Raw genomic sequence first — 14,822 nt, 5'->3', positions numbered from 1 at the left:
CGTCGGGGATCGAACTCCACGCGACCTAGGTGGATTTAACCACTACACCATGAGAAGGGATAGATGCAAAGTGTAACAATGGATGAAAAATCTGAAGCACTGAAAATTAATTAAGATTATAACATCATTTGATTTTTGAGCTGTTGAGTTGTGTATATGAGGATGAATATCAAGGGTAATATATAACATATTCACATACCTCTACTTCCTCCTCTGTAAATTGTGACTTCCTGACAAATCCAGAAAACTTGATGGAGATGACCCCTATCCTCCCTGTACTCTCCTGTCGGGCTCCAGGAACTTCACCAGGACGCATTGGGAACCAGATCACAATAATGGACACCAGTTTCAACAAAGCAGCCATAAAGGTCAAATCATTTTCATAAAACACAGGAATCTATATATCCCAATATGCAAGCATTAGTATTAGTTGGCGACCTGTCTCAAGGGTTATACATGACTAAACATATGCACCAAGGGAACAGTTACTGGCATGCCTTTTGATCTGTTTATCTACAATAGAATGGCTGACATCTTAACTGCGAGCATAACAATATTACTGTATTCGCTTTTGTAATTTGTTTGGCATTTCCAAGTGGGGTATATTCTTACTTTGACTGTCAGAAGTGTATATGAGAAAAATATGGCCTGTTCATTTAATTAGCAAGAAGTCTTGTAATGTAATGTAAGTTGATACGTGTATCTGTGAGATACTATAGGGAGGATTGTTTTAAACTGATTTTAGCAATATTCCAGCAACATTACTTGTGGCCAGGGTGGGTGGGGAGAGAGAGGTGCAGGATAACCAGAAATGGTCTCTACACACTGTACCCATATGGGGAATCAAACCCGGTCCTTGGCATGATGAGGGAATGATTTAACCACTAGGCTACACAGTAAGGAAGGAGAAACTATACATACCTGGCCTGTAGGGTACCAGCTGACAGGGACGTCCATTTCATCACTGAAACAACCAGCATACATCTAACACAGTCTGTATCACAGGCTTTACATGCTATCACAGACTGATGGAATGTACACAGTATCACAAAACATACACAGAGTCACTGAACATGGTTGAAAGTAAAGACAATGTCTCACTTCTTTCTGGGCCCTTAATACAATAGTTTAAGACATATAACACCAAAGATGCTGAATTTGCCACCGTTTATTAACAACATTTTTGTGAACTTTATAACTTTGCCAATGTTACTTTGAAAAACCTTACTCTTAAATATAACTTCAAATCCTAGAAATATTAAGGAACACCATACCAGTCATCATCAAACATGAAGAAGGCCACAGGGTTGTCAGGCTTTCCTCCAATACCTACATTTCTGAAACAGCAAACATATCTGACATGATGTCAAGAAGCAGCAGGCAGTATACTCCACTACTACATCAGATGGTGACAATAGTCATATACCGGTTACACCTCTCCACACACACTGACATCAGGATATACTACGGCTGTCTAGCATGCTGGTGACGTCAATAATGACAAACAATCCACCCCCCATCCCCCAACACACACCCATTATGACTTTGTGTCAATTTGCTGTAGATTCCCACTCTCCAGTCTTCTAGCCAAATGACATCAGTGTACAAATACTCTATTCTGGACCAGACAATCCAGTGATTGATATTTGAGCATCAGTTGGGATCCCAGGACATGCAATCAACCAAGGTTACTGAGTCTGGCTAGCAACCAACAAGCATAGGTTGTTGTGATGAATATTCTAACCAGGAAATCCAAACAACTTGCCCAAATCCCAATGATGTATCAAAATCCAATTGACTAGCGTTTCACTGACTGAAGCAACACAGAATCGACCCACCTGACTTGTACACTAAAGTTGTATTCAAGTTCATGCCATGTGTCATACAAGCTGAACCTTTCAATCTGCTCCTCCAGTTTAAACTCCTTGCTGGAAGATACAAACACACGCATGTTCACAGCAGTCCACTGTACATTTTCCACCTTCAATGTAGTTTACCCCTTCACTGTACAGTTTACCCCTTCACTGTACAGCTTACCCCTTCACTGTACAGCTTACACCTTCAATGTACAGTTTACCCCTTTTAATGTACAGCTTACACCTTCAATGTAGTTTACCCCTTCACTGTACAGTTTACCCCTTCAATGTACAGCTTACACATTCAATATACAGCTTACACCTTCAATGTAGTTTACCCCTCCAATGTACAGTTTACCCCTTCACTGTACAGTTTACCCCTTCACTGTACAGCTTACCCCTTCACTGTACAGCTTACACCTTCAATGTACAGTTTACCCCTTTTAATGTACAGCTTACACCTTCAATGTAGTTTACCCCTTCACTGTACAGTTTACCCCTTCAATGTACAGCTTACACATTCAATATACAGCTTACACCTTCAATGTAGTTTACCCCTCCAATGTACAGTTTACCCCTTCACTGTACAGTTTACCCCTTAAATGTACAACTTACCTCTCTCTGAACACAAACACTAAGCCTCTCCTTGGCCCACGACCACCAGGCGTTATCTGACAAGATATAAACAAAGCCATGGAAACATTAGCCACCATCACCTAATGGAAGAGGGACCAAATTTGTATTTCCTAAAATTGACTTTTAAAATCCTCTGTTTTATAACTACAAATATTCGAAACCGCCAAATGCCATCAATAACTTCAACAAGAAGACAACAGCTATACAGGGAAGCCACTACTACATGACCAAGGATTCAACTATATTCATAAAAGTCAGGATTTACAGTTCATAAAGCGTTTCCAGATATTCCAAACAAAAGTTCTATTGTACATTTCTCACACACATTAAACAGCTATGAGCACAGGTTTTCCATCCAGTGTCAATCTCTGGTTACCTTCATTCTGAGCTTGGTGAGTTGAACGTTTTCTGGGGCCTTGAAGAACAAGTTCACTTTTGTCTTGCCATCTGCAGACAGGTAGGCTGTAGAAAGAACAACAGACATAGGGTAACTCAGCGATTTATCAAATGAGATTACATGATTTCACTCAAAGGTAGCTGGGCACCTATTCAACCCTGTAAGACTGATTATAATGAGGACCACAGAAGGTGAATCACAGGGCTACAAAGCATGTCCAGAAAGCCAATCTTACGCTGTGGTGCATTGCCTGATGGCTTCAAGGTGACATTCTCAGCACTAGAGGTGTCGTCCATCTGTCCCCCGTCACTTCCACACACAGTGAACTGTAGGGAGCTCTCTGAAACACACAACCAGCATGGGTTAGCAACTATGAGGGTAAATTGTAGTCAAGAATAACAGTCGGATAAATATCACCAGAGTCTGCAGTGTGTAAACCAGAACACAATATCTGCAATATCTCTTGTCTTGGAGATATCTGTATCATGAGCATTGGCCCACAGAATTTAGATACAGTCTGGATAGCTGCCTCTTACAATAGAACACAATCAAACAAGTCACGGAATCTGAGCTGAAGAAATGTATTCTGCCTGTGTTATCATCATAAAAATTCACAGGCATGCAATTAATTCATTATACAACTTGTTTAAAATCATCTTGTTTGAATAGCCAGAGTTTGGATGGATGACACCTCAGTCCAGCCACACTACCCACCTAATCTCTCCCAGCAGGAATTCCTGGCCTCAATCATTTTTAGCAGCAGCCCTGAACACGGCAGGGTCAGCTCAGGATTTCCTGAAAACAAACAACATGTACATAATGCTTAGGTAAACATGCAGCTGTTACAGGATATGAGCAGGAACAGTGAGTGAGCTGCGTAGCTCTATTTCCATCATTGTGAGAGCTGCATGTGGTTAGAAAGTCCATTGTAAACAGCCAATTCTGAGAATGTATTGACACACCATGTGAAGAATGGAGGCAGAAACAAAATACTGTCTCTAAATTGACAGGATACCTACAGCGTATCAAGAGCAATCATATAGATCTGTTATTTCACCCATCAGTTACGACCACTGACAACATGATCACTGATTCAGCCCAGATTCTGAAGTGATTATCTGAATGTACAAGAGACAACACCATTTCAATAGCTTACAGCACCATCATACAGCATGCAAGGATCCTTAGAACTAAATAATGTGGTTCCATGAACCCTATCCCCGTCAAGTCAAGGCCAAATGCAGCACTCACTATAGAAGTGTTTGAGAGTCTTCAGCAGGCCTGCCACATTGCCCCTGGCCAGGTTGAGCCCCAGCAGGAGGTGCAGTCCCTCGGGTATAATCTCATCTCCTTTACTGAAACAAAACAATGTGAAAACAGATATTCCCCAACACATGTATATATCTCTATATCTAATATCAATCAACATATTCAACAGGTATAAATATATGTAGTCATATCATGGAAAGGCAAAATGAGCCAAGGTCCATATGGCCATAACTTCCACAGAATAATCCTATTCATTTCCATATAGACCCGTGAAGATCTGGGTTAGAATTGATCTTCAGTAACCCATGCTTGTCGTAAGAGGCCACTAACGGGATCTGGTGGTCAGGCTCGCTGACTTGGTTGACACATGTCATCGTATCCCAATTACGTAGATTAATGCTCATGCTGTTGATCACTGGATTGTCTGGTCCAGACTCGATTATTTACAGAACGCTGCCATATAGCTAGAATATTGATGAGTGCGGCGTAAAACTAACCTCACTCACTAACTCATCTCCATATATTTCAGAATTTAATTGACAGTGCCTATAACAGCATAGAGAGAGGTCAGGAGAACATCTGCAGTTAAAGTGAAGACGTCAGCTCCTAAAGTGAAGACGTGGGCTAGTACCTTGCCAGCTCCGTGATGAATGTCTCCATCTCCTGCATCACATGTTTGCTGAGGAACTGGGGGGCGGTCAGTGCTGGCCAAACTGAGGGACAGCGGTGGCATGTGTTCCAGGGCCTTCCTACAAGCAGAGCCACACACGTCACGGCCTCTCTTTCATCATTACCACAAAACACATTCTCCACATGCAACAAAACATTGGATTCTACCATACAAGTCTAACAATTAAGAAGTAAAACTCTGCTGAAAACAACATTTATATGTGAATGAGTCTTGAAGTTACTGTCTGATAAAATCTGACAAAGGCATATTGAAGCTGATAGATCTCTGAATAAGGTAGCATGTGATTACGATAACATCAGTATAGTGCGTAGCAAAAATCTCAACGCTGAACTGTTACCCAGTTTTGAGCATCTCAACATTGACCTCAACATCTCAACTGATATCTCCTCAAATCTTACACACCAAACAGCTCAAAAGCAGAACCAAAGTCTGTCTTTACAAGACCTTGTTACTTAAATAATTTATCATATAGATACAGAAAAGAATAGTGTATAGTCAACTGTTAACTGGCAAGTCAAGGGAGAGACAAAAGTAATGATGTAGTTAGCTACACTTAGTGTAAGACATTCCTACCTTGTATGTTGCAGGACCAGCAGGCGGAGCTGCGGAGACTGAGGGACGGCGGCAGTCACTGTTGATGCCAGGATCTGTAGATACCACATCGCCGTGGCATCCATCACAGTTACACCTGGTTCTCGGACAACTCTGACATTAAACACAGTCTTGTGAGACGGCAATATGTATCACAGCAATACAAGTACAACGAAACCTTGTTTATCCACACAGGTCCCAGCGAAACTATCTGGGTTAACAAATCATTTGAGGATATTCACATAGGTACAGAGTTATGCCCCTTGACACAAATGATGCATAATTCTGGGTTAACAAATCATTTGAGGATATTCACATAGGTACAGAGTTATGCCCCTTGACACAAATGATGCAAAGACAATGGGTTTGCATAATTCTGTGTTGAACAAGTCAGTGTTAATTTTAAGACTTATGGCAGATTATAATCCTGTTATTGAACAATTTATACTCAACAGTAAAACAGGTATCTTTTGGAGAGTATGGTTACCTGTATCCAACTGTCTTGATGCCATGTATTCTTGTATCACAGCCGTCACTGTGGCATCTCTTGATGTTAATCTGAATGACTAGAAACCAAAATGAACATCTCTTACAATGATATTATACAAGCAAATCAACAATTACTATAACTAATTTTGATTAAGTTGGAAGAAAATAGTTTCATGTAACATATACTTACTGGGATAGAAGACCTTGGCATTTTTCAGAAGCACAACATCTCCAGTAAAATGACTGAAACAAATACATGAAGAATCATTACTCCTGAGCAGATATCAGTTTTTCTTTAAAAGAGGTTCAGCTTCACAACAAGAAAAAAATACTGAGGTAAGTGAGGCAGGAGACCGACACATTGACGAATGTCCACCTGTCATTCCCGGGTGGACATCGGTCTGAACAGCACACATGCGATGAGGGTCTAAAACCTGTACGTGCCAGATTCCGAATGAGGATCCTGTCTGCTTGAAAGAGGCTTCAAATGTACGTCAGTGTGTGTGATGGTACAAGGTCCGAAACGTCCCGGTGGACAAGTCAACCCAGCTAATTAGCCCAGCTAGTATAAAGCTTCACACAAGAATATTCTGTAACTGAAAGTATGAACTGCATGATCCGATCTGTCAGGAACACAACATGGTTCAGGAACACGGAACCTGACCACTTGATTCACTCTGTCAGGAACACAACATGGTTCAGGAACACGGAACCTGACCACTTGATTCACTCTGTCAGGAACACAACATGGTTCAGGAACACGGAACCTGACCACTTGATTCACTCTGTCAGGAACACAACATGGTTCAGGAACACGGTTCCGACCACTTGATTCACCCTGTCAGGAACACCACTTGATTCACTCTGTCAGGAACACAACATGGTTCAGGAACACGGAACCTGACCACTTGATTCACTCTGTCAGGAACACAACATGGTTCAGGAACACGGAACCTGACCACTTGATTCACTCAAGCAGCATGTTCCACAAGCATAGGTTCCTCGAGACCAATTGTAACACAGACTCCATATTGGGGGAAAACATCAAAGCAATTAAAGTCAGTTGTAAGGAGAAGTACTTCTGTGTCGAGCCTAAAACAACAGGCTCCTTTGTTACCCTGCCAGTATTATCTTTAACAACAGGTTCCTTTGTTACCCTGCCAGTACTATCTTTAACAACAGGCTCCTTTGTTACCCCATAGTGTTATCTTTAACAATAGGTTCCTTTGTTACCCTGCCAGTACTATCTTTAACAACAGGCTCCTTTGTTACCCTGCCAGTACTATCTTTAACAACAGGCTCCTTTGTTACCCTGCCAGTACTATCTTTAACAACAGGCTCCTTTGTTACCCTGCCAGTATTATCTTTAACAATAGGCTCCTTTAACAACAGTTCCTTTGTTACCCTGTCAGTACTATCTTTAACAACAGCTTCCTTTGTTATCCTGCCAGTACTATCTTTAACAATAGGCTCCTTTGTTACCCTGCCAGTACTATCTTTAACAACAGGCCCCTTTGTTACCCTGCCAGTACTATCTTTAACAATAGGGCTCCTTTGTTACCCTGCCAGTACTATCTTTAACAACAGGTTCCTTTGTTACCCTGCCAGTACTATCTTTAACAACAGGCTCCTTTGTTACCCTGCCAGTATTATCTTTAACAATAGGCTCCTTTGTTACCCTGCCAGTACTATCTTTAACAATAGGCTCCTTTGTTACCCTGCCAGTACTATCTTTAACAACAGGCTCCTTTGTTACCCCATAGTGTTATCTTTAACAACAGGCTCCTTTGTTACCCTGCCAGTACTATCTTTAACAATAGGCTCCTTTGTTACCCTGCCAGTACTATCTTTAACAATAGGCTCCTTTGTTACCCTGCCAGTACTATCTTTAACAACAGGCTCCTTTGTTACCCTGCCAGTACTATCTTTAACAACAGGCTCCTTTGTTACCCTGCCAGTACTATCTTTAACAACAGGTTCCTTTGTTATCCTGCCAGTATTATCTTTAACAACAGGCTCCTTTGTTACCCTGTCAGTACTATCTTTAACAACAGGTACTCCTTTGTTACCCAGCCAGTACTATCTTTAACAATAGGCTCTATGTTACACTGTCAGTACTATCTTTAACAATAGGCTCTATGTTACAGTGTCAGTACTATCTTTAACAATAGGCTCTATGTTACACTGTCAGTACTATCTTTAACAACAGGTTCCTTTGTTACCCTGCCAGTACTATCTTTAACAATAGGCTCTATGTTACACTGTCAGTACTATCTTTAACAATAGGCTCTATGTTACAGTGTCAGTACTATCTTTAACAATAGGCTCTATGTTACACTGTCAGTACTATCTTTAACAACAGGCTCCTTTGTTACCCTGCCAGTACTATCTTTAACAATAGGCTCCTATGTTACCCTGCCAGTACTATCTTTAACAACAGGCTCCTTTGTTATCCTGCCAGTACTATCTTTTAACAACAGGCTCCTTTTGTTACCCTGCCAGTACTATCTTTAACAATAGGCTCCTTTGTTACCCTGCCAGTACTATCTTTAACAACAGGCTCTTTTGTTACCCTGCCAGTACTATCTTTAACAACAGGTTCCTTTGTTACCCTGCCAGTACTATCTTTAACAACAGGCTCCTTTGTTACCCTGCCAGTACTATCTTTAACAATAGGCTCCTTTGTTACCCTGCCAGTACTATCTTTAACAACAGGTTCCTTTGTTATCCTGCCAGTACTATCTTTAACAACAGGCTCCTTTGTTACCCTGCCAGTACTATCTTTAACAATAGGCTCTTTGTTACCCTGCCAGTACTATCTTTAACAACAGGCTCTTTGTTACCCTGCCAGTACTATCTTTAACAACAGGCTCCTTTGTTACCCTGCCAGTACTATCTTTAACAATAGGCTCCTTTGTTACCCTGCCAGTACTATCTTTAACAACAGGCTCCTTTGTTACCCTGCCAGTACTATCTTTAACAACAGGCTCCTTTGTTACCCTGCCAGTACTATCTTTAACAATAGGCTCTATGTTACACTGTCAGTACTATCTTTAACAATAGGCTCTATGTTACACTGTCAGTACTATCTTTAACAATAGGCTCTATGTTACACTGTCAGTACTATCTTTAACAATAGGCTCTATGTTACACTGTCAGTACTATCTTTAAGAACAGGCTCATTTGTTACCCTGCCAGTGTTATCTTTATTACCAGTGTGCACATGACCATTACAAGAATCTTAGTAAAATCTCAATATTTTTTATATTTGTATACTTATCCTGCACTACTTACTTCCTGCACTTAGTGCTTACGACTCGAAGCGTGGTCTTGGCTAAACATCAGCCACGACGACTGATGTTGAAAGCGTAGGCTGTGATCACTTCCTGGTTTAACTAATCCTGCACTACTTACTTCCTGCACATTTATCGGACAGGCAGGATGGAGGGCTTGTCATCTGTGGGGATCACCTCGCCAAAGGTAAACAAAGACAGCTCGGTCAATGTTATCGGTGGTGGCGGAAAACTGTCGTCGCGACCTAGATCGGGACAGTGGCGATCAGGCAGTGTAGTAATCACGCATATAAGACACAGAGTCTTAAATGGAATATACCAGACGATTTTTAAAGCGTTATTAGCTTTAGGGAAATGTAGTAAAAAGCAGTGACTCGGGTTAACCCAAGCGTTACTCCTTAACTGACACACCCAGTTGTTCTCCTGGAGCAACTCTTTTCCCATACGTCGTCGGCATGCTTCATGGGAAGAAAAAGCATGGACCTGAGTCTATCCAAGTGTTACTCCTTAACTGACATACCCAGTTGTTTTGCTCAAAACAACTCATTCCCCACATGACATCCTCATACGACATCGTCCTGCTTCATTGCGATCAACAATGTAGGATGTGACATCCTTCAGGGATTGTTGAGGTGCTTGTCTGGCACCAATGGTCCGAAGCGTTAGACACATATGGTGTGGACACTGATTGGCGAAGACTGTGTCCGACTTCTAGAAACACTCTTACATTATCAATGCGACTGTAGTTACAGTGAAGCGCCATAGTAGACGCGAGTGTGCGAAGTACTGGGGGCTGGCGTAGATGTAGGGGAAACCAGACCATCGGCATTATACGCATGAATGAAGGAAGTCCGTATCCACAAAACACTCAGGGTTTTGCTTACATGCCTCTGACAGCTTGAGTTCGCTTAATGTACAAACTGAGTACACCAGCTGAACACAAAAGGAACACAGGAACGTCTTCATGCAAGACAAGACCGGAGGACACGTATTTTGCGTGTAGCTCCCCCAGGAAAGGCTTAAGCCATCTGCTGCCCAGGCTGACCATCCGGAGACAGATACACATAAACTGGTATCTCTTTGTGTAGCATTCAGTCTGTGAAAGCGACTCTGTCAGATCCCGATATAGCGTCCGCTAAGATGTACCTGCACCAAGAAATATGCTGAGTTCTCAGACAGACATGGGTGTTGGCTATTACTGGAGAACAGACAGGACTTCTGGAAACAGTAACCCGGTCAAACTCTTGTTAAACCACACAACAATTAGGTTGCCCAGGAGACAAAGCCCAGTGGCGGATAGCGAGGAACACTGCCTAGAGCTCCAAACTGTTGATTGATCTCATGACCAAAACCCTGAGATTATCAGATATAGTCGGGCCTCAATTCTGCATGGAGGCTCCGACCTAAACAAAGTAGTTGGAACTTCGCTCAGTCAAGGGGAGCGCAGCTATGACATCTATGGGCGAGTCCACTACAAGAAAAACATACTGAGGTAAGTGAGGCAGGAGACCGACATGTTGACGAATGTCTGCCTGTCATTCCCGGGTGGACATCGGTCTGAACAGCACACATGGGATGAGGGTCTAAAACCATCCGGATTCCGGATTCCGAATGAGGATGCTGTCTGCTTGAAGAGGCTTCAAATGTACGTCAGTGTGTGTGATGGTACAAGGTCCGAAACGTCCCGGTGGACAAGTCAACCCAGCTAATTAGCCCAGCTAGTATAAAGATGTATGGTGAAAATCGGCTGCTTGCCGTATGCAAATTACACCATATGGCAGAGAGCACACGTGAAATCACCAAATTATCACTGTTGCTGCATTATGATATGAGTTAATAACCATGGAGCTGTTGAAGTAAAAGCGCAGGTACTACCGGTCGAAAGTAAACCTCGGAACCAGGCACATCGTTGAGGCAGAGCTATGAGGAGCCGGAACACATGTTTCCAGATGTCGTGACGTATGGACCCCCAAGAAATAACCAATTACGTCAGAAACGCAGTAGTCACCAATGTACGGGTGTTTGGATAATACAAGAGCCTCTGGAAGAGGGAGTGTCCAGTCGTGTGGATCTTGAGCTTCATTTGCCCCTGCTTCCGTCACCCTTGAAGGGGACGCAGCTACGTTCATATCCTCCCTTGTCGATATGAGACTTGTCACCACGTCTCCAACCACGGATCGGAGCCTGATTCCAAGCCTGCCTAACAGTGTGGTGCCGAGGCAAGAGTTGGTACTGGATTCATGTGATGAGGGATGTTGGACTTGCTGGAAGGCCGTCAACGCTATCTCCCTCTGAGGAAAGTCGCACACTGTTCGATAGACGTCCTTGAACTCGTTATTAAATATGGAAGTTAAGGACTGGGGTTGGCCAGATAGATCCCAATGAAACTTTGAATCCCAACCGGAAAAGGGGAGAGAAAGCCTAGACCTCAAATAACACATGCATTGGCAAGATCTGCCCGTAAGTGTTCGCCAAGGACAGTGAGGACCATCCACTACCAAGCCATCATAGAAGAGAGGTGGCGCCATACAGCTGGTAGCCATACATACAGCTAGATCTAGGAGAGGCACCATACAGCTGGTAGCGTCGTACCGGCGCTAGATCTAGTAGAGGCGCTATACAGCTGGTTGTGCCGTACAGGTGCTGCATCTGGTAGAAAAGTGAGTATGGTGGTATAGGCGTTGGATCTCAAAGAGGTGCCGTACATCTGGTAGTGCTGTACAGGTGCTATATCTGGTAGAAAAACTGGACAAGCTGGAGTGAGTAGGCCATTTTATAGGCCCATTACAGGCTTATATCTAATAGACCTATGATCAGGTAGACCATACATTTGCTGTAGGGTATGTCGACGGAGAAGCTGACACCAACTGCTGAACGCCGAGGTTGTAGTCGATGTGGTAGATGCGCCGTACAGGCGCTGCAGTCCCTGCTAACTATGTCAAGTGTGGAATTGATGTCGAAACATGTGTGGAATTGATGTCAAAACATCCAGTGACTGCTGAGCGGCGCGCGCATGGATCTTAGGCCTCCGAGTTATGGCGCCTGCCATGGAAACTCTGAAAACAGCAACATGGAGAGCCACGGGGAAAAACACAGCAAAGTGCAATTCAAACAGTATGAATGAAGGCACTTATGAGATACCCCGCCTTACAAACTATACAGCCTGTGCTGTATAGAAACTGCAACATAGTAGAAACCCCAGCAAACAACAAATCACACGGGGAAACAGCATAATTGAGAACAAACGTGTCACAAATACTGACAAAAACTGGAGACCAGAATTAAGGCTTAATATACGATAATAGTATAACAAATAAGCATGAGCCAAGAACAAGCCACTACAAATACATCGAATGAATGGCGAAGGGCGAAGTGACCGATAATAGTGATGAAAACTATCGTGTTTAACACAAACACCATCACTACAACAGTACTACAACAAAGAAACAGAAGGGTAATACCTACACCCTCTGAAAAACAAAGGAAAAACATCCAAAAGTCAGTTTATTATCAATAAACACAATTCACAGGATACAAATCAGTCGATCTGGCAAACCACACGTCTTGCGAGGCGTGCGAAAAGCAATAATCTGAGGTGGCTGACGTCACCTTCCGGTGATGCGTGCGCAGACAGATGTTTACCCGAGCCCAGGAAGGGTTCACAGCCTATGCTTTCAACATCAATCGTCTGGCACAGCCACGTTTTGAGTTGTAAGCAATAAGTGCAGGAAGTAAGTAGTGCAGGATTAGTTAAAAATTTGGAAAATTTCACATAAACATCAAAAGGAGTGATGTTTATATTTTTTGTGTATGTCTTTTGTAATATCATTATATTGTATTCAGGATAGGTTGATCATGTGTTTGTGAGCATAATGATCAAGGGAGTGCAAGCTGAACTCCTGTACGTTTGCAGACAACCTAGCACAGTTGAGAGCTGTCACTGATGGTAGCAATAACACAGAGACCTCTGTGAATCAACCATCACTGTGTGGAGCGTGCACCATGCAGGAAGTGGAGTGTCCTACCTAGCAATGCGGACCTCCTTGAGTTCCCGCAGAGCTCTGGGACTCCTGCCTGCTGACACCATCACCAGCTCCGGCATGTAGCTTTGATCGGATGAGGCCACAGACACTGACAGCTGCTTGATGACCACATTGTTCCTCATCCGCAACCTGTGAAGTAACAAGGTATATCTCAACACACAACAATCAACCCACGTGATGATGAAGACAGACACCTATACAACAGGCAAATCAAACCAAACTTGCTATAACACCAATACTATTGCTTCTACAGCAGTGAAGCCAGATATCCAAAGAGATGCTTAGCTCTCCACTAATTGATGTCACTATCGGGAAATTATGAAAATGGGTAGAGTGACAGACATTGGCTTTTGGCTGGTCACATGGGAAGCCAGTGCACATGCGCAGTGGTGGGGTGTGTTCAGGTGAGATGTTTTTACTGTTCTTGAGGAACAGAATGTTTCCACTGTATCTCGGGTTAATCAGAATTAAGAAAAAAGTGACAGAAATGCACCTGATCCAGTGGTACCCTTAAGAAAAAGTGACAGAAATGAGTCTCCGTCTGACTGCCAGAAACTGTATGGATCACCATTAGTTAATCTGAAACATGAAGCATAATGCACAATAGTGGTGATAAATGAAGGAAAGGAATCCAAGCATTTTGTGAAGACCTACCTGTAGGCATCAGAGGGCCTTGAAGAAGACATTACTGTAGGCATCAGAGGGCCTTGAAGAAGACATTACTGTAGGGATCAGAGGGCCTTGAAGAATACATTACTGTAGGCATCAGAGGGCCTTGAAGAAGACATTACATTACTGTAGGGATCAGGAGGGGCCTTGAAGAAGACATTACTGTAGGGCATCAGAGGGCCTTGAAGAAGACATTACTGTAGGCATCAGAGGGCCTTGAAGAAGACATTACTGTAGGTATCAGAGGCTTTGTGAAGACCTACCCATAGGCTTTACATCTGTTTGTGGAGACCTATCCGTAGGTATCAGAGTACCTTCAGAGCCTACATGAAGGCATCCGAGAAGTTCATGAAGACCTACCTGTAGGCATCAGAGGCTTTGTGAAGACCTACCTGTAGGCATCAGAGGGCCTTGAAGAAGACATTACTGTAGGCATCACAGGGCCTTGAAGAAGACATTACTGTAGGCATCAGACGGCCTTGAAGAAGACATTACTGTAGGTATCAGAGGCTTTGTGAAGACCTACCCAGAGGCTTTACATCTGTTTGTGGAGACCTATCTGTAGGTATCAGAGTACCTTCAGAGCCTACATGAAGGCATCCGAGAAGTTCATGAAGACCTACCTGTAGGCATCCGAGGAGTTTGTGGAGACCTCCATGGCACTGAAGCACTTGGTGATGGGTTTGAGTTCTTCTCCTTCTGCAAGCTCCTGCTCCTCATTCTCCATCTTGGCTGCAGACAGACAGCAGTAAGGTCATGAAGTATTATCCAGCCTCATGTAAGGATGTCGAGTTTTGATTGGGTCACGTGACTCTGATAAAATACCATGTACACCTGTCACGATCCACGAGCAGGGAGTACAAAAGTCATATTATCCCGCCACGCCTC

General features: G+C 43.1%; 1 protein-coding gene across 1 annotated transcript in view; it reads right to left on the bottom strand.

Annotated features, from left to right (window-relative positions):
* Positions 1–264: 264 nt before the first annotated feature.
* LOC124264598 (zinc finger ZZ-type and EF-hand domain-containing protein 1-like) overlaps positions 265–14,822 on the bottom strand; it is a 30,789-nt gene continuing 16,231 nt past the window's right edge. The window contains exons 9-25 of the mRNA XM_046699346.1: positions 14,558–14,666; positions 13,791–13,844; positions 13,248–13,394; positions 6,767–6,847; positions 6,120–6,172; positions 5,928–6,006; positions 5,423–5,554; positions 4,790–4,939; positions 4,141–4,244; positions 3,604–3,684; positions 3,125–3,229; positions 2,869–2,954; positions 2,472–2,527; positions 1,839–1,928; positions 1,275–1,337; positions 922–964; positions 265–300 (exon numbers count right to left, since the gene is read on the bottom strand). Of these exons, the coding sequence (XP_046555302.1) occupies positions 265–300; positions 922–964; positions 1,275–1,337; positions 1,839–1,928; positions 2,472–2,527; positions 2,869–2,954; positions 3,125–3,229; positions 3,604–3,684; positions 4,141–4,244; positions 4,790–4,939; positions 5,423–5,554; positions 5,928–6,006; positions 6,120–6,172; positions 6,767–6,847; positions 13,248–13,394; positions 13,791–13,844; positions 14,558–14,666 (1,469 nt within the window). The remainder of the gene's footprint in view (positions 301–921; positions 965–1,274; positions 1,338–1,838; positions 1,929–2,471; positions 2,528–2,868; positions 2,955–3,124; positions 3,230–3,603; positions 3,685–4,140; positions 4,245–4,789; positions 4,940–5,422; positions 5,555–5,927; positions 6,007–6,119; positions 6,173–6,766; positions 6,848–13,247; positions 13,395–13,790; positions 13,845–14,557; positions 14,667–14,822) is intronic.

Source organism: Haliotis rubra, unplaced genomic scaffold, assembly GCF_003918875.1.
Source record: "Haliotis rubra isolate DU_JTF1 unplaced genomic scaffold, ASM391887v1 Scf931, whole genome shotgun sequence".
NCBI classification, from domain to species: domain Eukaryota; kingdom Metazoa; phylum Mollusca; class Gastropoda; order Lepetellida; family Haliotidae; genus Haliotis; species Haliotis rubra.
Note: the sequence above shows the minus strand (reverse complement) of the source record. Positions and strands in the feature narration are given on the sequence as shown.